At 40.2% G+C, this 21,806-nt stretch overlaps 2 protein-coding genes across 2 annotated transcripts; both read right to left on the bottom strand.

Moving 5' to 3' along the window:
* Positions 1 to 603: 603 nt before the first annotated feature.
* On the bottom strand, positions 604 to 2,791 carry LOC122027093 (cytochrome P450 CYP72A219-like). The gene is made up of 5 exons (XM_042585937.1): positions 2,434 to 2,791; positions 2,107 to 2,336; positions 1,772 to 2,010; positions 1,299 to 1,677; positions 604 to 1,215 (listed from the first exon to the last, which is right to left on the bottom strand). The coding sequence occupies exons 1-5, from the start codon at positions 2,705 to 2,707 to the stop codon at positions 793 to 795; spliced, it is 1,545 nt and encodes a 514-aa protein (XP_042441871.1). The 5' UTR covers positions 2,708 to 2,791; the 3' UTR covers positions 604 to 792.
* Positions 2,792 to 10,810: 8,019 nt separating this feature from the next.
* Positions 10,811 to 13,089, bottom strand: LOC122027092 (cytochrome P450 CYP72A219-like). The gene is made up of 5 exons (XM_042585935.1): positions 12,654 to 13,089; positions 12,329 to 12,558; positions 11,997 to 12,235; positions 11,530 to 11,908; positions 10,811 to 11,443 (listed from the first exon to the last, which is right to left on the bottom strand). The coding sequence occupies exons 1-5, from the start codon at positions 12,925 to 12,927 to the stop codon at positions 11,021 to 11,023; spliced, it is 1,545 nt and encodes a 514-aa protein (XP_042441869.1). The 5' UTR covers positions 12,928 to 13,089; the 3' UTR covers positions 10,811 to 11,020.
* Between the last annotated feature and the right edge of the window lie 8,717 nt (positions 13,090 to 21,806).

The following is a 21,806-nucleotide window of genomic DNA, read 5'->3' as shown; positions in this document are numbered from 1 at the left end:
GGTTGATTTCAGATGATGTTCCTTTTAATTACCACTTGATATTAATTTAAATTCGAGGATGAATTTTTTTCAACTCGGGATGACACATGAGAATTCGTGGGTGTTTTTTTATTATTATTTTCAATAAATTATAATTTTTATTTTTTTTTATTATTTTAAGTATTTTTAATAATTTTTATTAATATTTTTTGTCGTGTTAGAATTTTTAAAATTCACAGTCGAAACAAATTGAGCTGTGATTCTCCCGAACAGCTTGAGGTGGCTAATGGGACAAAAGAGACAGAGGTTTGATCATGAATTCGATAAGACAAAGGCTGTGTTTTCCCCGTTTAAGTTGGCTAATTGGTTCTCTATTCTTCGAGGAAAAAATGAAATGAAATGAAAGTCCTTTTGGCAAATAAGGACGGAATGAAGTCCCAAATGCACAGTCTGATAACGGTTGGAATTTTATCCCGTTGCAATCAGCAAGGGATTTTGGTCCCCTTAACTTAAAGCGATGTCTCTGTTCTGTTGCCTAGCTACGAGTCACTGGTCCAAACCCTTAATGCGACTTCTGTTGCCTGGCTAAGATCATTGATTATAACAACGGAAGACACCAACTCAGGCTACAATCCCATATCTCAGTAACATTAACGAACTACATCAAAAGGCTTCGATAATGGTCCTCAGCGTTACCATACATACGGAATAAAATTAAACACTAACTATGCGATTATAAGATTTCTATAGATTTTACAACAGAAGTGTATATATATATATTAATATATATGGTCGATGGAAGGATCGATGGTTTCAAATCCTACGCAGTCTGATAGGAGCCCCATGCTGAGGCTTGAGAGTGAGAACAAAGTCGGGAGCATGAGCGTAGGACGGCGAGAGGTCAAAGGAGAAGCGTTGAAGGATCAAACATAGTGCCAGCTTGGCTTCCAGCAACGCGAAGTTCTGGCCTATGCAGATCCGGTGGCCGCTACCGAAGGGGAAGAAGGCATTCTTCTCTGACGCCATGTACATGCCCTCCGCGAATCTCTCCGGCGTGAACTCGTCGACGTCTTTGCCCCACAAGTCTGGATCATGGTGAACCTGAAGGATGGACAGGAAGAGCACAACGCCTGGAGGGTACACTACGCCCCCAATTTTTGTGCTCTTGAGGACCTGCCGCTGTATGCCGGCTGCCGGCGAGTAGAGTCGCAGAACCTCGTACAGAATCATCGTCACCTGCATATGCCACATCAAGGTTACTTGAGAATATGAAGGAAGTCCCTGCAGACTCATCGAGAATCGAAATTTATGGTGCTTACGGTCTTCAGGTGGCTCAAGCCATCGAAAGTGGGTTTCTCTTTCCCAAAGGCTTGCAGAACCTCTTCGCGAGCCCGTTCTTGCCAATCTTGATGCATGCTCAACACAACCATCATCCACGTTAGCAAAAGGGACGTAGTCTCTTGTCCGGCGAAGTAGAACAGCTTGCATTCATCCACCACCTCGTCCGTCGTCAACCCGGTGTTCCCGTGTTCTCGGAGGTGTTGCAGATTGGATTCCAGTAACAAGTCAAGAAGGTCATCGTTGTTTGCGGTGCCTAATTTCATACTCTCCTCCCTCTTCTTGATTATGCTCAATAGAATCCCTTTCACCTCTTTGTCGATTGCTTTCATTCTAGTGTTCGTTCGGGTGGGCAAAAACCTGAACAATGAAAGATATCAATTGTGCTCTGTTTCCGATAAGGATCACACCGAATCGAACCTTTTGCAGATGTATACTGTGGATCAGTACTCACCTGTAGCCCGGTATATGTACATAAGGGAGACTGCCAGCGATGAGCACAGTTTGCTCATTATGAAGCTGGAAAATTTTCCCTCCTTCCTCAAAATTGCTACCGAAAGCACTCCGGGAAATGACATCGCCGGTGAGGCTCTGGAATTCGTCGAAAACATCTATCTCTTCACCTTTCGCCGCCATCTCATCCCATCGGTTGACCAGCACATCACAACAAGCAGAGAAAACAGGCAGCATGCGCTGCATATAGCAAAAAACAGTTATTACTGAGCCGTTTCGACAAACATATAGGCGAGGCAGAGGCATAAATTAACTCAGCAGAGATGGATCAATCACCTTCAGCTTCTCTATATGGAAAGCGGGGTTCAATATCTTCCTGTGCTTGGCCCATTTCTCACCTTCCTGAATTAGCACGCCTCCGATAAAGTACTTAAACAGATGACTGGTGGTTGCCTTCCCGATCTCGCCGGTCTTGTCGGCCAAAACTTCTCTGATTTGATCAGGATCCGCGATGACCGCTCTCGGATTAGGTCCCATCCAATGGAAAGTTACCTTGTTCTCCTTTCCTAAAAGGAAATTTTTTAAATTCAATTTAATCAACATGAGTTACATTTGCTCGGGGAAATGGAGAAAAGGAAGCGATCTAGTTGTATGGCTGCTGACCGTGTGCTTCAGCGGCGCGTTCGTAGAAGGGAGAAACGCGAGGCAAGATGGCGTGGGAGAAGGGCATGGGCTTGGCGCGGGCCTCCTCGGTAAGCCGGACAAAATCCTTGAGATCGCCGCTGATGGGACGGTAGGAGGAGCCCTTGAGTCCCTGCGACCGGAGCGCGCGGTCTAGGCGGCGCGGCTTCCAGAACGCCCAGTTCAGCATCCTGACTGCCCAGGCAGCCACCAGCAGCGCGGCCAGGCCGCCGCACACGGCGAACCACAGTTCCATGTCTGCAACTCAAAAAGCAAGACTTGAAAAAAAATGATTTGTGAAATTGAGAAGATCGGAATGAAGCTCCTTCTTTCTTGGATACTGATGGTGATGGATAGAGATTGATGGTGATGCATAGAGATGACATATGCGCTCTTAAGTCGGAGCTTGGAATGGTGATCACAAGGATGACCTGACAAATCGACACAATTGGCTTAGCGGATTTGAGTTAGATATCCTTTTGACCATGGCAAATCGACACGCTTTTGCAGTATTTAGTCAACTACAAACTGTAGCCAGGCATTCAGACACAATCTCTCTCTTTTTCCCTTTTCTTTTATCTGCCCTCATTTATGTTATCTGTCCTCATCAAAATTTTGAGTAGAATGGCAATTTCACCACATCAAAAAGTCCGAATAATGGTTGACTATTGGTTCACTGGGAAAGCACCATCTCCGTGTCCAATATTTGCACCTTACGTTCTAGGTAAACTGTTGCATCAATCTGGCTCATCGCCGGTCTTTGGGGCCCACGTAGAAATTGATGCGTCAGGCAGATCTTGATTATTGTTTCCATAAGGAAAATCTGATCCGTTTGAGAATCCTAAATTTACAAAGCAAATTTTGACTTCTCCGTAAGGAAAACAAATTAAACGATTGTTGTCGTTCCTTTATGATCTTTATTAACTTCAGTACTAAGATAAAATTGTCATGGTAAAGCAGAATAATTAATTAGTTTCGATATATTATTATTGCAAAGGTTATACTTTTATATAAGTCATAATGGACGTGAGCATTAGAAAATATTTAGTTAGTCAATTCAAACTGTACAGTCAACTTGTTTTGTATTCAATTTGTTGATTAACCACAATCATTGTGGTAAAAGGTGAACATATTTATCTCAATGTCCTCGTCAATCCATCCGAGGACTAATACAGAAAAAGTAAATCAAATTAATGACAATCATAGTTATACTTATCCTTAGTAGTCCGTCCTTATTATGTTAAATGAAGAAAAGTAAATTATGAAATCAACTTATAATTCAATAAGTTAGTGGTAGAAGTTTTTTTTTTTTTTTTTTTTTTTTTTTTTTTTTTTTTTTAAGTATAAGCATTCGTTAGAAATTGATCGATTAATAACTATCAAAAACTCTATTGATGACTCTGTTGACGAGTTACAAGGAGGATAACTTATTAGCCCACATGGCTCATGCCCCTCTATGCTCAATAAAAAAACCTTTGATATTTTTTTTTCATTTTACTGAACATCATAATAAATTTTAATATTATCTAAATCATATACTCAATTTTCATAGTACTCAAATCTCATATTATATTTTTGAAATACCCCTCTTTTGTTATCACAACTCTATTAATCAATTTTATATGAAATTAACGGATAGATTTAGAGAATTTAAAATCATTTAAAATCAAAATAAATATATTATCAAAAATATTCTTTAATGTTATTATGCCCTCATATCTAAATTTGATTGTATAAATTAAAAACAGTAAATTAAATTAAAAATACATTTTTAAATTTTTACTATGCCAATTCAAAAATTCACTATTATCAATTTATGCTATCGAATTTAGATATGGTGACATAGATATATTAAGGAAGATTTTAATAGTATATTGATTTTGCTTTGAAATAATTTATAGTTCTTTAAAGTCCATCAGCTTGTTCCGTACAAAACTCACTAATGGATCTATATCATTCAAAAATTTAAAAGTTTGATATTTTTTTTTTTGAATTAAATGAGTTGTAGGAACCTATTGTTGGTATTGATGATGAGTATCATTGTATTAGATATTATAAGAAGTTTGTGATAAATTTTATTAAATCTTAATTTAAATATTAATATATGTGCCCAAACTTTAAAATGAGTATAAGAGACTTTGTCAGACACATGCAAATTATGATACAAGTCAAAGGTTATGGACAATTTCAAATAACAATATCCAACTGGGTATGAAAGGGATGATGAATCACATTCACAATAATTTTAAAATAAAAGTCACGGGCATGATAGAGACACTTACTTTTAAAGGAATATACTTCCTTAAGTCAAGAAACTTTGATTTAGAAACCTTAAATGGTTTAGAATGGACCCTCAACTTAGATGCTCCTGAGACAACACTAAAACCGATGACATCTATAATGTATAAAGACCAAAAGGGAAATCTAGATGTTAGATTCTTTGGATATCAACCTTCTACATCACAAAATGGAGAAGTAGAAAATGACACTTTAAATCTCATGCTAAGACAAGATACTAATTCAATCAGTATACTTAAATAACTTGGAACAAAACATTTGAAGTTAATACAAAACTAGAAAAATAAACAAGGAAGTACTAAGGCCTATAAATTCAACTTAATCAACCTGTCCAAAGAAATCAAATCTTTATTTGAAGATTTAGATGAATATTGTTGGATCGTGAAGAATGCTAGAGGGAGAGGGGGGGTTGAATAGTGATCATCGTAAATTGATACTAAAATAAAGTATACAACGGAAAGATAATAATGAAAACAATGTTAACAAATCAAGTTTTACTTAGTTCGGAGCCTTCGTCGACTCCTACTCCAAGGTCCGTACTCGTCGAGTGCTTTCGTTGGGCAATCCACTAACAATTCGTAAATCTTTACAAGAGGAATACAACAGATCTATAATTTAACTGCAGAAATAAACAAAATATACCAACAACTTCTCAGAGATCTGGAAAACTGTGCTTTCAGTTTTTGGAGTCACGTCACTCTGTCGCCATAGTTGTGTTGCTCAGTCATCGGAGCAGCGTCACTCGATCGTCGGAGTCGCGTCATGGAGTCGCAGGAGTATCTTTGGAGCAGCGCGCAAGAGAGTAATCGCAGAAGAAACTGGTTATCTTGTGCTCCTAGTGAAGGCTGCTTATATAGGCAGTTCCGGGCACTTGGACCATGATGTCAGCTTATCCAATCAGCGCGCCCCAAGCTGGCGACGAGATAACTTTTGGTATTTCGGGCTCCCGGATCCCCTCCGGGAGCCCGGACCCAATTTTCTAGTAGACTTGTTTTCCTACAAGTTAGTCTGAGGAAATAAAAAAAATATACTACCCTACAAAACAAAGTTAGCACAGTATAACAAGTAGAGTAGTAATTAGATTTTATTTCTTCGAGACCAGAATCTAGTCAAGATCTCAACTTAGATTTTACAAATGGATCTAAGTTGGATCAACGCCTATTGTTCTCTCAAACAGGGGATGCGTCCTCACAAAGTCACTCTCCTTCGGTGACTTACCTTAACTTACCATCTTACTAGACATCTGATCAGCCAGTCGACCTGTTTGGACTTTATGTCAGATATTCGATCGGCCCGTTGACCTAGCTGGACTTTCCTGCAACATTAAGTTAACACAATAGATAAAATAGTAAAGTAAGATAGTGTTAATAGATTTCAAGATTCGCTGGTCCGGTCAACCATGCGCGGTCGACCGAAAACCAGTCGGTCACATATAACCTAAGGTTACCTCCCCTAGGGCTGCCCAGCTCCACTCACTAGGATTTCCATTACCTGACTTCACTCACCAGGACTTCCACCACCTAACTTTACTCACTATAGTCTGATTTCATTCATCATGACTTCCATTACCTAGCTTCACTCACTAGGGCATGACTTCACTCACCATGACTTAACGTAGTTTCACTCACTAGGACCTGACTTTACTCACCAAGACTTCGACTACCTAGGTTCACTCACTAGGGTCCGGCTTCACTCACCAAGACTTCCACAACCTAGCTTCACTCACCAGGACTTCCACCACCTAGCTCCTACTCAGATCGACTCTTAATTGAGCCGTCTCAGCGTTCATTTTCTCTAACTGCGCTTGAGAAGCCATTTCCTGGCCTCTCGGGGCGCGCAATTGTTTAACTTTTTACACCAAAAATGCGAGCATTTGGCATATGTCCAGGTTATCTACCGAATACTACGAGGAAGTAGGAATTTATTAGGGTTGAGCGGTGATAAATAGGAACATGCAAGTAAAATACTTACCCCAATGGATATCTGGGTATGACTGTCGGCGAGCGCCCCTAGAGGCATGACCGCCGCACGAGCCCGGGCGTCAGCCCATATCTGTGCGAGCGCCTCTTGGATAATTATTTGGTTCTTCGGGGCTCGGGATTCAGCGCTGTCGAAGTCACGCCACTCGTCTGTAGGCAAATGAATGATCACCATTATATGGCACTGTCCACTCGGAGTAGATGGGGTTATGGTTGCTCTACCAGCCAACTAGGACACCAACGCCGGTCGGATTCAAGACTTCTGAGCCTTTGGCAGAGGTGGAGACGGTATGAAAGCGACCAGCGGCGAGCATATTGTTCCTTGTGGCAGCCCGGACAAAGACGATGTCCAATCAGATAAAAGCAAAGTATGTGGGATGACCGTCGCTTGCTCGGGCGCGGGTGTGGAGGTTTCACCCTGCTTTGATGGAAGACGTGGGCTGGTCCTGGTTGGAGTCTGTGTAGTGGAGGTGGTGGATCGGGTGGTAATCTCCGCGCGGCGCCTCTTTCGGCTTATCAACGACTCCTTGGAAGAAGCCGATTCTGAGGCCTCATCAACCGGAACACTGGGAGCCATTCTGGCAGAGGAGTCGCTGCGCCAACCGCTTAACCACTAGTCGTACGATTGACTACTCCTTCGTTCCCTTGAGCTTGGACTCCTGTACTCTCTCCGAGCGGATCCTCGTGGGAGTCGACCGGTTGCAAGCCGTGGCTCTCCAGCTCGGCTACGGCCGCGACATTGATCTCCGCATCCACTAGTTTGCTCTTGCCGGCCAAACGTGCCCTTAACACGATGTGGGTTGAAAAAAAGGAGAAAAAAATCAGTTAGATTCAACTAAGGAGAAGAAGAGGAGCATACCTAGGCTGGACGGGAGCTTTGTGCGGATCGGGCTCAAGCCGAACACGTAGAGGACTCCCTCATGCAACAACTTGTGGATATGGTACTTCTGACCCGCCAAGTGTGAAGCTGCTTGGAGGTAGTCTGGTCGACTCTTGTACTTTTTGAGTGTCGGGGTGTTCGCCACTTCAAGTTGTCAGCTGGTCAGAAAATCGGGCCGCTCCATAAAGCGAACGAAAAAATAATAGTCCTTCCAATGCTTATTGGAGGATGAGATCTTATCGAAGAAGACCAAGCCCACTCGAGCTTGGAATAGAAAGGTCCCTGGCTCGGACAATTTAGGATAATAGAATTAGTGGAAGAGTCGAGAGGTCAAAAGAATGCTGTGCAGGCGGAAAATGATAACGACCTCGCTCAACAGCTTAAAAGAGTTCAGGACTAATTGGTGGAGAGAAATACGAAAATATCTACAGATGATGAAAAAGAAAGGATGGACAGGAAACCGCAGATCGCCAGTGAATTGATCCCTAAAGAAGCATACAAAATCGGGAGGCGGTTCGCTCGGACGGTCAAAAGCCGAAGGAAGAGCAATTTGATTGTCAAACGGAATTTTGTAAGCAACTCTCAAACTCTCAGCGTCCCCACCGTCGAACCTGGATTCGATGGAGATATACCAAAGCCTAGGGACGGCAACGGGGGGATGAGAGGAGCTTGCCATCGAAAATAAAGAGATCGAAGTGCAACGAAAAATTTTGATTGGAAGAAGGAAGAAGCTTACTAGAAAGATCGCCGAAGAAACAAAAGAAAATGAAATATCACCGGAAGCTCGAAGACGAAGACGGGAAGTGAGGAAGACGGTGACGCACGTGAGGTTTATAAACCTCGCGGCTGATCGATCTTCATCGTTCGATCCAGAGTTATAGAAACCTAGAAGTAGATCCAACCGTTGAATTTGAAAAGGCGCACGTCGTGTCGCAATCGGATATCCGCCTGTCACATCAAGCGTGCAGCGGTAGTGCGGGACACGTGTCCTTCGATCATCAGATAACATTTAATGAACTTAATTAAAAGGTATGACCGCATGCTTGACCATAATTATCAAGGATTTGCAAGGTCTTCGAGAAATTTGGATGACATCAGCCATGACCATGCTCACCCAAGGACGCACAAGGAAAGGAAGTTTAGCCGCTAAGTGCTGCTGCCCATCGTTCTGGCCGGCACAGGGGACGGGTCAGTGATGCCTATCGTCTCGAGCAGTTCAAAGGACGAGTCATAGGGCCGAACGGCCTAAGCACCATCCGCCCTAGCCACGACCCTATAGATCTATAGGTACAATACTACCAATGAAGTCGAATGGTGTTGTCTTATGGGTTCATCAGCGATGAAGGACCGAGCACAATCCGATCGGACGTGGAAAATCCCCTAAGGCACCAAATGTCCAGTCAGTCGGACTTGCAGCCACCTTCGACTAAACTTAAGGGGGAGGCTTGTGATGCGGCGATAAGGAGGAGCCTACCTGGCACGAGTCAATTGTCACGGTGAAGGTCAAAGTCAAGATGGTCAACACCATGACTTAAGCTAGGCTGACTCGAGCGGGAAGTGACTACAACAACCGATCGAACGAACCATTGTCTGGTCGGCCATCTGGATGAACCAGTGTCCAATCAGCCCGGTCGACAGGAGAGAGGGTCGAGCTGGCCACCCGTTCGATTTGGGGTATGACATTGACATTGTACGTATTAATAATGAACCTATAACATAATAAAAGAGGAAAAGGTAACTACTTAATAAGGGGAAGAAAAAACTCCATCTATCATTGAATGCGAAGAAGCCAAGTCAAAGATGTCTTCTGTCGATAATTAATATCATTAAATAGGGGAAGATGGAGGGGCACTAAGAAAGGTATAAAAGAGTATGTTAGATATGAAGAAAGGCAAGATTCATCTCTATATCTATTATTTCGATTTCACTTCTACTATTGTTTCTAACTTGAGCGTCGGAGGACTATCGTCAGAGACCCCTTTCCTGGTTTGGTTTATTTTGCAGAAAGGAGCAAAGACTTCATCCAGTCAGCAGAGTCGTCACATCCCCGACTTATCAGCTGCATGCTTTTGGACCTGATCAATTGTAAAGATGAGATTTGAGGTTTGTTGTTAAAAAGCGATATTGAAAATTTAAATCTATATGATTTTTAAGATGAAATTTATAATTAATGTTAAAATAGTGTTGCATTGTAATTTATGATACGTAACATAGATAATTATATAATTACAATGTAGGATCATAAAAAAAAATTATAGATTTTTTTTCATTTTATAAAGAGTAATAATTTTTTTATTTTTAATATGACATATTAAGAAATATAAAAAAAAAAAGCTCTGAAGATATCCTAGATGCAAAGTTTAGAAATTTTCAACGGAGATTTTTATAAGTTTTTTTTAAGCTTATTTACTTTTTATAAAAAAAAAATCTCTTTCTCCCTGTTATTGGTGCGAAAAGTCTCCGATCCATTGCAAGTTGCTCTTAGTTTTAAAGCCTAATGTCAAATCATATACTTGCCTTATAAAATGCCTATGGAAAAAAGGGTACAATGAGTGACATGACAGCAGACTCATTCTTGTGGATGAGAAAGGTAGGAATAAAGTCATAAACCCACCTTAACACTCCTATACTTCCTTGATCGTGGATTTTCAAATTGGTGGATGGTCTGAAAAAGCATATAGTAGCTGTGAAAATATGAAAAGAGATGGAGTTCCTCCGTTTAATTTGGCTAGCTGTTCTCTATTCTTTTATATTTTTTCAACTTATCAAATATATTGATTTTCAAAAGAAAGACTTTAACTATTAAATAAAATATTTAATGATTTTTAAAATATTAAATATTTTTAAAATATCAAGCATATAATATTATTTTTTCAATAATTAATGATTCCATGAGAAAAAAAATAGATTTGAAAAATTAAATCCTCTTAAATTAAAAATCCTAAAACTTATCTCCACACTTGTTAGAATTTTTTTAACTTTACAAATCTTTTAACGTTACAAATCTTTTAAAAAGCATTGAAGATGCTCTAAGTCCCAAATGCGCAGTGTGATAACGGTTGGGATTTTATCCCGTTGCAATCAGCAGGGATTTGGTCCCCTTAACTTAAAGCGATGTCTCTCTGTTCTGTTGCCTAGCTAGGAGTCACTGGTCCTTTGAACCCATAGTCGCATTAACAGACAAATTTTGTTAAACACATTCTAAATGATAAATTTCTTTATTGTATTTTTACTCCATATCTCAGTAACAGTACGAATTACATCAAAAGGCTTCGATAATGGTCCCTCACCATTACCATACATACGGAATAAACACTGACTATGCAATTATAAGATTTCTATAGATTTTACAACAGAAGTGTATATATATATATATATATATTAAGATTGGTCGATGGAAGGATTGATGGTTTCAAATCCTACGCAGTCTGATAGGAGCCCCATGCTGAGGCTTGAGAGTGAGAACAAAGTTGGGAGCATGAGTGTAGGACGGCGAGAGGTCAAAGGAGAAGCGTTGGAGGATCAAACATAGTGCCAACTTGGCTTCCAGCAACGCAAAGTTCTGGCCTATGCAGATCCGGTGGCCGCTACCGAAGGGGAAGAAGGCATTCTTCTCTGACGCCTTGTACATGCCCTCCGCGAATCTCTCCGGCTTGAACTCGTCGACGTCTTTGCCCCACAAGTCTGGATCATGGTGAACCTGAAGGATGGACAGGTAGAGCAGGACGCCTGGAGGGTACACTACGTTCCCAATTTTTGTGCTCTTGAGGACCTGCCGCGGTATGCCGAGTACCGGCGGGTAGAGTCGCAGAACCTCGTACAGAATCAACGTCACCTGCATATGCCACATCAATCATACTTTCTATTATATTGGAGGAACTCCCTGTAGACTCATGGAGAATCGAAATTTATGGTGCTTACGGTCTTCAAGTGGCTCAAGCCATCGAAAGTGGGTTTCTCTTTCCCAAAGGCTTGCAGAACCTCTTCGCGAGCCCGTTCTTGCCAATCTTGATGCATGCTCAGCACAACCATCGTCCACGTTAGCAAAAGGGACGTCGTCTCTTGTCCAGCGAAGTAGAACAGCTTGCATTCATCCACCACCTCGTCCGTCGTCAACCCGGCGTGCCCGTGTTCTCGGAGGTGTTGCAGATTGGACTCCAGTAACAAGTCAAGAAGGTCATCGTTCTTTGCGGTGCCCAATTTCATACTCTCCTCCCTCTTCTTGATTATGCTCAATAGAATCCCTTTCAGCTCTTTGTCGATTGCTTTCATTCTAGTGTTCATTCGGGTGGGCAAAAACCTGAACAATGCAAGATATCACTCTGTTTCCAATAAGGATCACACCGAATCGAACTTTTTGCAGATGTATACTGTGGATCAGTACCAACCTGTAGCCCGGTATATGTGCATAAGGGAGACTGCCGGCGATGAACAAAGTTTGCTCATTATGAAGCTGGAAAATTTTCCTTCCTTCCTCAAAATTGCTACCGAAAGCACTCCGGGAAATGACATCGCCGGCGAGGCTCTGGAATTCGACGAAAACATCTATCTCTTCACCTTTCGGCGCCATCTCATCCCATCGGTTGACCAGCTCATCACAGCAAGCATAGAAAGCAGGCAGCATGCGCTGCATATAGCAAAAAAAAGTTACTGAGTCATTTCTACAAACATATAGGCGAGGCAGAGGCATAAATTAACTCAGCAGAGATGGATCAATCACCTTGAGCTTCTCTATATGGAAAGCGGGGTTCAATATCTTCCTGTGCTTGGCCCATTTCTCACCTTCCTGACTCAGCACGCCTGTGAGAAAGTACTTAAACAGATGACTGGTATTTGCCTTCCCGATCTCGCCGGTCTTGTCGGCCAAAACTTCTCTGATTTGATCAGGATCCGCGATGAGCGCTCTCGGATTAGTTCCCATCCAATGGAAAGTTACCTTGTTCTCCTTTCCTAAAAGAAAAATTTTCAATCCGATTTAATCAACAGGAGTTAAATTTGCTTGGTGAAATGGACAAGGGAGGCGATCGAGTTGTATGGCTGCTGACCGTGTGCTTCAGTTGCGCTTTGCAGGAAGGGAGAAACGTGAGAGAAGATGGCGTGGGAGAAGGGCATGGGCTTGGCGCGGGCCTCCTCGGCAAGCCGGACAAAATCCTTGAGATCGCCGCTGATGGGACGGTAGGAGGAGCCCTTGAGTCCCTGCGACCGGAGCGCGCGGTCTAGGCGGCGCGGCTTCCAGAACGCCCAGTTCAGCATCCTGACTGCCCAGGCAGCCACTAGCAGCGCGGCCAGGCCGCCGCACACGGCGAACCACAGTTCCATCTTTGCAAGGCTGCAACTCAAAAGCAAGATTTGAAAAAAAAATGATTTGTGAAATTGAGAAGATCGGAATGAAGCTCCTTCTTTCTTCGATACTGATGGTGATGGATAGAGATGGCATATGCGCTCTTAAATCGGAGATTGGAATGGTGATCACAACGTTGACCTGACAAATTATGGAGTTGCGTATAATGAACTGTCCCACCAAAAAAACAGATAAGAAGTTCGATCGATACAACTGGCTTAGCAAATCGACACCTTTTTTAAGTATTTAGTCAACTATGAGCTGTAGAGTATTTATTTCTAGGAAAAATTTGCAGGATAATATTACAGAGAGCAGCAGTATTGTTTTTTTCTTTCTTCTGCAACAGGAAATAACCAGCCACTTCACCGTGAACCTTCAAGAGTATTTTAAACGCCATTTTCATCGTAGAACGTACTGAACGAGTCAATTTCACCCAGGGATCTCATCAAAATTTTGAATAGAATGGCAACATTTCACCCCATCAAAAAGTCCGAATAGTGCTTAACTATTGGTTCACTGGGAAAGCACCATCTCCGTGCCCAATATTTGCACCTTACGTTCTAGCTAGGTAAAGTGTTGCATCAATCTGACTTATCGCCGGTCTTTGGGGCCCACGTAGTTAATAAAGATTATTAACTTCAGTACTGAGATAAAATTGTCATGGTAAAGCAGAATAATTAATTAGTTTCGATATATTATTATTGCAAAGGTTATACTTTTATATAAATCATAATGTACGTGAGCATTAGAAAATATTTAGTTAGTCAATTCAAACAGTACATTCAACTTGTTTGGTATTCAATTTGTTGATTAATGACAATCATAATTATTACGTTAAATGAATAAAAGTAAATAATGAAATCAACTTATAATTCAATAAGTTAGGGGTAGAAGTTTTTTTTTTTTTTTTTTTTTTTTGAGTATAAAAAAAAAATGATTAATCGGATTAGGTAACATCCGGCTCCATAAAAATTTTTCACCGACCATCAGGGTAAATCAGGAAGTATTCGTATCGGACAGTCCAGGAGTTCAACATCTTTTAGTCATGTGCCATATTTAAAGGAAAAATTCTTACAAATTTATCATAGATAGGACTCGAACTACAAATATCTGGATGACAACCTAAATACCTTATCACTGCACCCATTAAAAATTGATCATGACTATCGATTACATGGAGGATAACTTATTAGCCCATATCTCTCATGACCCTCTATGCTCAATAAAAAATCTTTAATATTTTTTTTTACTGAACACCATAATAAGTTTTAATATTATCTAAATCATATACTCAATTTTCATAATACTCAAATCTCATATTATATTTTTGAAATACCCCTCTTTTATTATCACAACTCTATTAATCAATTTTATATGAAATTAGAGAATTTAAAATAATTTTAAATCAAAATAAATATACTGTCAAAAATATTCTTTAATGCTATTATGCTCTCATATCTAAATTTAATAATATAAATTAGAACAGTGAATTAAATTAAAAATATATTTCTAAATTTTTATTATACCAATTCAAAATTTCATTATTATCAATTTATGCTATCAAATTTAGATACGATGATATAGATATATTAAGAAAGTTTGTAAGAGTATATTGATTTTGCTTTGAAATAATTTGGAGTTCTCTAAAGTCCATCAACTAGTTCCGTACAAAATTCACTGATGGATCTACATCATTCAAAAATTTAAAAATTTGATATTTTTTGAATTAAATGAGTTCTAGGAATCTATTGTTGGTATTGATAATGAGAATCATTGTATTAGACTTTATAAGAAGTTTGTGATAAATTTTATTAAGTCTTAATTTAAATATTCATTGTTCTCAATTTAAGTTATCAAATTCAAATTCGACGACACAAATATATTAATAAGGTTTTCAAAAGTATATTAGTTTTGATTTGAACTGATTAGAAGTTCTTTAGTTTTGTAAGTTAATTTAAGATGAAATTGATTGATAGATCTAAAGAGAAAGATGAGTGTCTTAAGAATATGATATGTTATGTGAGTTTTGTGTGCAAAATTGAAAAGTGTGTTGCAAAATTTTAATAATGAAATAAATGACGTATATGATATACATATACAAAAAAAAAAAATAAATGTTACCTAACATTTCAAAATTAAACATTGGCAACGTTCACAAGTTTTTCCATTTGGTAATGCTCGTGAATTGAAAATTAATGTAAATGTTGATAAATACAATGAAATTAAAAAATAAATAAATAATAAAAAAAATTAAGTTGCAACACGAGTGACCCTATTGCTGGCCCACCCACGTGAATGTGCTACGTACGTGCACGGTGCTGCAGCCATGAGCTGCATATCCTATTTTAATTTTATTTGTTTTTTTCAAAAAAAAAAAAAAAAAAAAAAAAAGACACTCAAGCATCTTTAAAACTAGATAGTACACCTACACAACAGGATATCAAAGGATTGATTGGTAGTAGCAAAACACAACTTGACGAAAAGTTTGTAACTCTTCATAACATATTTAATGAACTCAAGTATAAATGAATAAGCTTAACTTTGAAAATATTCGTTACGACGATGCTTTAAGATTACACACAAATATTCTAAGATTAAGAAAAATAGATATTATGGAGTCGATTCCACTGAGATAACTGGAAAAAGTACTCAAATATTGATCCAGTAGAACAACACTATATTAGCCCTCTTAACTTCTTTGCATCATAGAATTACTGTCATCGAAAATAAACTTATGGACTTGGAAAAACAAATTTAAGGGACCAGTTCTCCCATCGACCGGAGAGAAGCCCAAGAGAATATAAATAAAGAATAGAGTTTTCAATTGGAAGCACAATTACTAAGAGAAACCAAAAACCTATTCATTTCTACTTATAGTCAAAATCAATCAAAATAAGTCTAACAAGAACTCAAACTGAAGATTTTACTGGCCCTTCTCAAACAACAAGAGGACGACAAACAGAAGTCAATAATACTTCTAGTCATAGATTAGAAGCCTTACAAATGTAAATAGAAATTTAACTGTTCTTCAATGAACAGTTAAATACACTTAATCTTAGACAATTGTATAATCAATAGATACTATCATTTATCATTTCTATTTATAGATATCATAGAACTCAATCACTTCACCTGTCAGATAGAGGAGAAGAAATACTTAATCAATAACTATGAGTTAGTTAGGACACTTTTTAGCAGAACACATAACTATATTTACTTAGGCTTAGTCATTTTTGGACTAAGAAACCTAACAAGAGCAAGAGCAAGAGCAAGAGCGAGAGGAAAAGTCTTTTTATTCTTATATGACTCGCACTTTTCTGATAAGAAAAAGTAATCATAAAACTTATAAAAGTAGACATGAATAATAATTTAGGTATTATTTATATGTATCCAAATTTTAATATGACTACAAGAGACTTTGTCAGATATATTAAAATTATGGTACAAGCCAAAGGTTATGGACAATTTTAAATAACAATATCAAATTGGGTATCATTTTTTTTGGGGGAAAAATAATGAATCACATTCACAATAATTTTAAAATAATAGTCAAGGACATGATAGAGGCACTTACTTCTAAAGTAATATACTTCCTTAAGCGAAGAAACTTTGATTTAGAAACCTTAAATGGGTTAGAATGGACCCTCAACTTAGATGCTCCTGAGACAACACTAAAACCGACGACATCTATTATCTATAAAGACCAAAAGGGAAATCTAAATGTTAGATTCTTTGGATATCAACTTTCTACGTTACAAAATGAAGGAGTAGAAAATGACACTTTAAATCTCATGCTAAGACAAGATAGTGATTCAATCAGTATAATTAAATAACTTGGAACAAAACATTTGAAGTTAATACAAAACTAGAAAAATAACAAGCAAGTACTAAGGCCTATAATTTCAACTTAATCAACCTGTCTAAAGAAATCAAATCTTTATTTGAAGATTTAGATGGATATTATTGGATCGTGAAGAATGCTATATTGGGGAGGGGGTGAATAACGATTGTTGAAAATTGATACTAAAATAAAGTATACAGTAGAAAGATAATAATGAAAACCTTAATGCTAACAAACCAAGTTTTACTTGGTTCGGAGCATTCGTCGACTCCTACTCCAAGGCCCGCATTCGTCGAGTGTTTTCGTTGGACAATCCACTAACAATTCGCAAATCTTTACAAGATGAATACAACGGATCTATAATTTAAGTGCAGAAATAAACAAAATATACCAACAACTTCTCAGAGATATGGAAGACTGTGCTTTCAATTGTTGGAGTCACGTCACTCTGTTGCCGGAGTTGTGTTGCTCGATCGTCAGAGCAGCGTAACTCGGTCGTCGGAGTCGTGTCGTGGAGTCGCAGGAGCGTCGTTGGAGCAGCGCGCAAGAGAGTAATTGCAGAAGAAATTTGTTATCTTGTGCTTCTGGTGAAGGCTGCTTATATAAGCAGTTCCGGGCGCCTGGACCGTGACGTCAGCCTATTCAATCAGCGTGCTCCAAGTTGACGATGAGATAACTTTTGGCATTCTGGGCGCTCGGACCTAATTTTCTAGCAGACTTGTTTTCTGCAAGTTAGTCCGAGCCAATAAAAAAAAATTATACTACCCTGCAAAACAAAGTTAGCACAGTATAACAAGTAGAGTAGTAATTAGATTCTATCTCCTCGAGACCAGAATCTAGTCAAGATCTCAATTTAAAATTTTTAAATGGATCTAAATTGGATCAACGCCTATTGTTCCCTCAAACGGGGAACACGTTCTCACAAAGTCACTCTCCTCTAGTGACTTACTTTAACTTACCATTTTACCAGACATCCGGTCAGCCCGTTGACCTGTCTGGACTTTATGCCAGCTATCCAATCGACTCGTTAACCTAGCTGAAATTCCCTGCAATATTGAGTTAGCACAATAGATAAAATAGTAAAGTAAGACAGTGTTAACAGATTTTAAGATTCGCTGGTCCGGTCGACCGCGCGCAGTCGACTGAAAACCAATCGGTCACATATAACCTAGGGTTACCTCCCCTAGGGCTGCCCAGCTTCACTCACTAGGACTTCCATTGCCTGGCTTCACTCACCAAGACTTCCACCACCTAGCTTCACTCACTAGGGTCCGACTTCACTCACTAGGATTTTCACTACCTAGCTTCACTCACTAGGGTCTGGCTTCACTCACCAGGACTTCCAAGATTTGCTCCATGCCTGCTAACAACCCCACCTAAAATCCTACCTCCTTCTATAACCGAGTCGTCTCCTCGCTCAGGTTGGAGGCAAAGAGTTTCAATTTCTAAATGCGTTCCTTCAAGATTTTATTGTCCCTCTCCAGGTCCACCACTAGATGTCTTATGTTTAACCCCAAGGTGTAGAACTAAAAGCGAGCAACATTAAAAGAGGTTGTTATAAAAATGTTCATTTATTAAAAGAAATATCACAAACTTACTGCAGTAGCAGTCCGAGTGTACTCATCAGCGCACTTGAAGTTAGAGAGATCCTTCGGGCATTTTCTTGCACTCGGCCAGGTTTTGGCCAATTGACCTTGTAGTTTCAATACCCCATAGGAGGAGGGAGATGAGGTCATCCCTTGTTGGGATGGAAGGTTGAAAGCGGACTTAAGTTAGCGCTCGGGGTTGGCCATGGAGCTTGGCCTCATGGAAACACCTAGACCAGAGTCGGACAGTAAGGATGAATGGACGGGCGATGTATGATGATAAATGTCTGTGGTCGTTCGTGGTTGTCCATGGTTGCCGAGCGGAGGAAAGCACAAGGGAAGCATTGGGTGGCCTGAGAATAAGAGGTCTGGATAGAGAGCGAGCAGTGGTCATTGGCTCCTTTCCCCAAGTAGAGGAGGCCAGAAGCTCAATAGGCGGTCACCTAGGTGCCGGTCGTTCGGATATGACTAGAGCACCCGAGCTACGTCTTTTGGAGTGCAGGACATCAGATCGCTAAACTCAGAGGGAATTGTTGTTATTGGAGGAAGGCTAGGAATTAAGGCCTCTAGCTCGGACTCACGTTTCTCCAAATCTCCTCACCTAGTCAGTTTAGGGTGTCTTTATTTACCTAAGCTCTACCGAAGAGGAAGGCTCTAGAGATGGTCTCGGTTGCATTCATAATACTTGTTAAACACAACTGTGGGAAAAATAGTATTTGAGGCTAAGTAGAAGGAAAGAATATGAGTCTTACCAAAGGTGAGGGCTAGCTCGAATTTAGCTAGACTCAATCCGAACATATATAACAGCTCCTCTTGAAGTAGCACCGAAATATCAAACTTCAGTCCAGTTAATTTCAGTTAATTTCGATATGGCCTTGCTAATTAAGGGAGGGGTCTTTATCGATGTCACCCAAGGTAGGCGTAGGCAAGAGGCTCTTTTGCCAAACGTGTGGCCAAAACACTGGAGTTGGAAGGCGGATAAAAAGGTAGTTGCTTTTTCAATTGTTGTCTTGTGCCAAGAATTTCTCAAAAAGACCGAGTTTCGATTGGAAAGCAAAGCGAAAATAACCATTGACCACTTATTGGGGATGAAAGAAGTAGTGAAAAAGATGGGGGGAGAGAGAAACCCCAAATAGGTGGAAGACAATAAATGCCCTGCATATTACACGGATAGAATTGGGAGTTAGCTGTTGAAGAGGAATGCGAAAGTATTGGCTCACCTCGATGAGAAAAGAAGGGAGAGGGAATTGCAGGCCCACCTGCATTTGCTCCTTGAAGAAAGCTATGTAATGTGGAGAAGGAAGGTCGGGACGAGCCCGTGAAGTTGGTACCATGATATGCAAAGAGGGGGGAGGGGGGGGGGGGATTCCATAATTGTATTGAATATCATTGGCCTCGATGTTGAGGAACTGTGAAACTAGTTGGGTATAAGCTGAACTAGAGGATTGGAAAACTAGTTGAGTACAAGCCTGACCAGAGGTGGCCATCAAGAGAACTAAGAGAAGGATTCAGATAGTGAGGTCGAAGAGTGGAGAGGGGGGAAAAGGCAAAGTCATTGGAAATTACAAGTTGGGAGCTCTAGGGGGAAGAAGACGATGAAGAGAAGGGTTTAGGGTTTTTTTAAAGGGTTCTTTAGGAAGACTCTTAACGTGGATCATTAGATTGGGAAAAGGGAAAAATAGACTAATAATCATGACCGTTGGATTAGAAGATGAGGTGACGTGATCGTAGAAAATTGTGCGCTTGTAGTTATGTCAGAAAAGTAAGGTCGGTAGACATGTGTCACCAGTAAGAAACTCACAATTATGATGGATGGGACAAGTACATCATTATCACAAAAAGTCAGTGCTTATGTCAAGGCAGATTTGCCCGTATCACTATGTTGTTATACTAAAAACTCCTTTATATTCGGTCGGTCTTAAGCAGAGGCAAGTCTCTTACCCCTCCACCTTTTTCAAGCGTTTAAAGAATTGGCTGACCTAAAAGCCCGCCCGAGTCTTAGAGATTGGACGGTCTTGGTCCGGTCAACCTTGATCTTGCATGTCTAATAAATTATCTTTATCTGAGTGTTTCAGCACACACCCGACCGATAAAAGGTGCTCGGTCCCATGAAAGATAGGTAGACACTTTAGGTCCTCTTTTAAAATAGGTTCTTTTTTAAAACAACAAGGTGCAAGGGGATAAGCAATCACAAATAAACAAACAAAAGAATCAAACATAATTTTGAAATATGAAGAGTGATAGTCCCAAAAACTAAATTACAAGAGTTACACTATTCATTAGAGGTACTAGAGAGACTATTTCAAAATAGAAAAAAAAAAAAAATAGAACGGGCGCTCTCTAATTAGTCTTTGGTGGTCCTGGAAGTTGGTGGGGAGTCGACGTCAGGTAACCTTTTTCTTGTAACTGCTTGATCGCACCATTGGCTCTAAAACTGAGAGCGTTGATGATGGAATTGACAATTGGCATGCTGAAATCTTCTGACGCCAAGAGGATTTTCTTCCTCACTTCAAACCGGCCATCCTCCCCTTCCTGATAAGAAGTTAGCTCCAATTGAGCGGCTATCAACTTGGTCAAAAGACTTGCTACTTCAAATTTGCTGGCGTTCATAGCTGCACGATTAGCCTCTAAGTCCTCCTGGAGCGTCTAAGAGTCCACCTTTTGTTGTCATTAGACTGCCAATTGAGTTTGTACCGCAAGCTCCGCAGTGTGGCTTGCCTTTGAGTCTTCTAGTTGGGTGGCCAAGCATTGAATTTTGGCAATCTTCTCGTTGAGCTCGGCCAATATATTCACGCAGTGAGCGGTCTCTAAGTGTAGCCTATCTTCCGAGGTTTTTAGGGCAGCTTCAGCTTCCTGTGCTCACTCGACATCTATTTGGTTCTTTGCCTGAGCCTCTTGGAGTTCTTTTTTCTACTTGGCTTAACCATTCTAGTTGAGACTAGCTTGCTTGGCTCGGGCGGGAAGAACTACCGGGCGTGTCTGTTTCGGATAAACACTTTTTCAAATCTTTATTTTCTTAGGTCAAAGTCACAAACTTTTGCAGCATGCCTAGCTTGAACGTCCATTGCTGCAGAATGAAGATTGTCAAGAAACACTCATAAGGAAAATAGTTGAAGGTTTTGTGAGGTCACTGTAGTTAGGTCGAAAGAATATTCATTCATCACCCCCACCGACGTGAGGTCGCCTAGCCTTTTTGTGGGTGCTTCCTAGGCTTCCATCAGTGACCCCAACAATAGTACCTGACCACTTGACAGAGGAGTGGACAGTAGGGAGGTCAGGATGGGGCAAACGGAAGACCATACATGGTAGAAAATTTGTAAAGACTCATGGGCTCTACACCGGAGGGGGAGGCAGCAGTTCTCGCTAGGGTGGTGATAGGGAAAATGATTGGCGACAGAGGGGTACCGACTGTAGACTCAGTCGATTGTGA

This window comes from Zingiber officinale, chromosome 10A, assembly GCF_018446385.1.
Source record: "Zingiber officinale cultivar Zhangliang chromosome 10A, Zo_v1.1, whole genome shotgun sequence".
NCBI classification, from domain to species: domain Eukaryota; kingdom Viridiplantae; phylum Streptophyta; class Magnoliopsida; order Zingiberales; family Zingiberaceae; genus Zingiber; species Zingiber officinale.
Note: the sequence above shows the minus strand (reverse complement) of the source record. Positions and strands in the feature narration are given on the sequence as shown.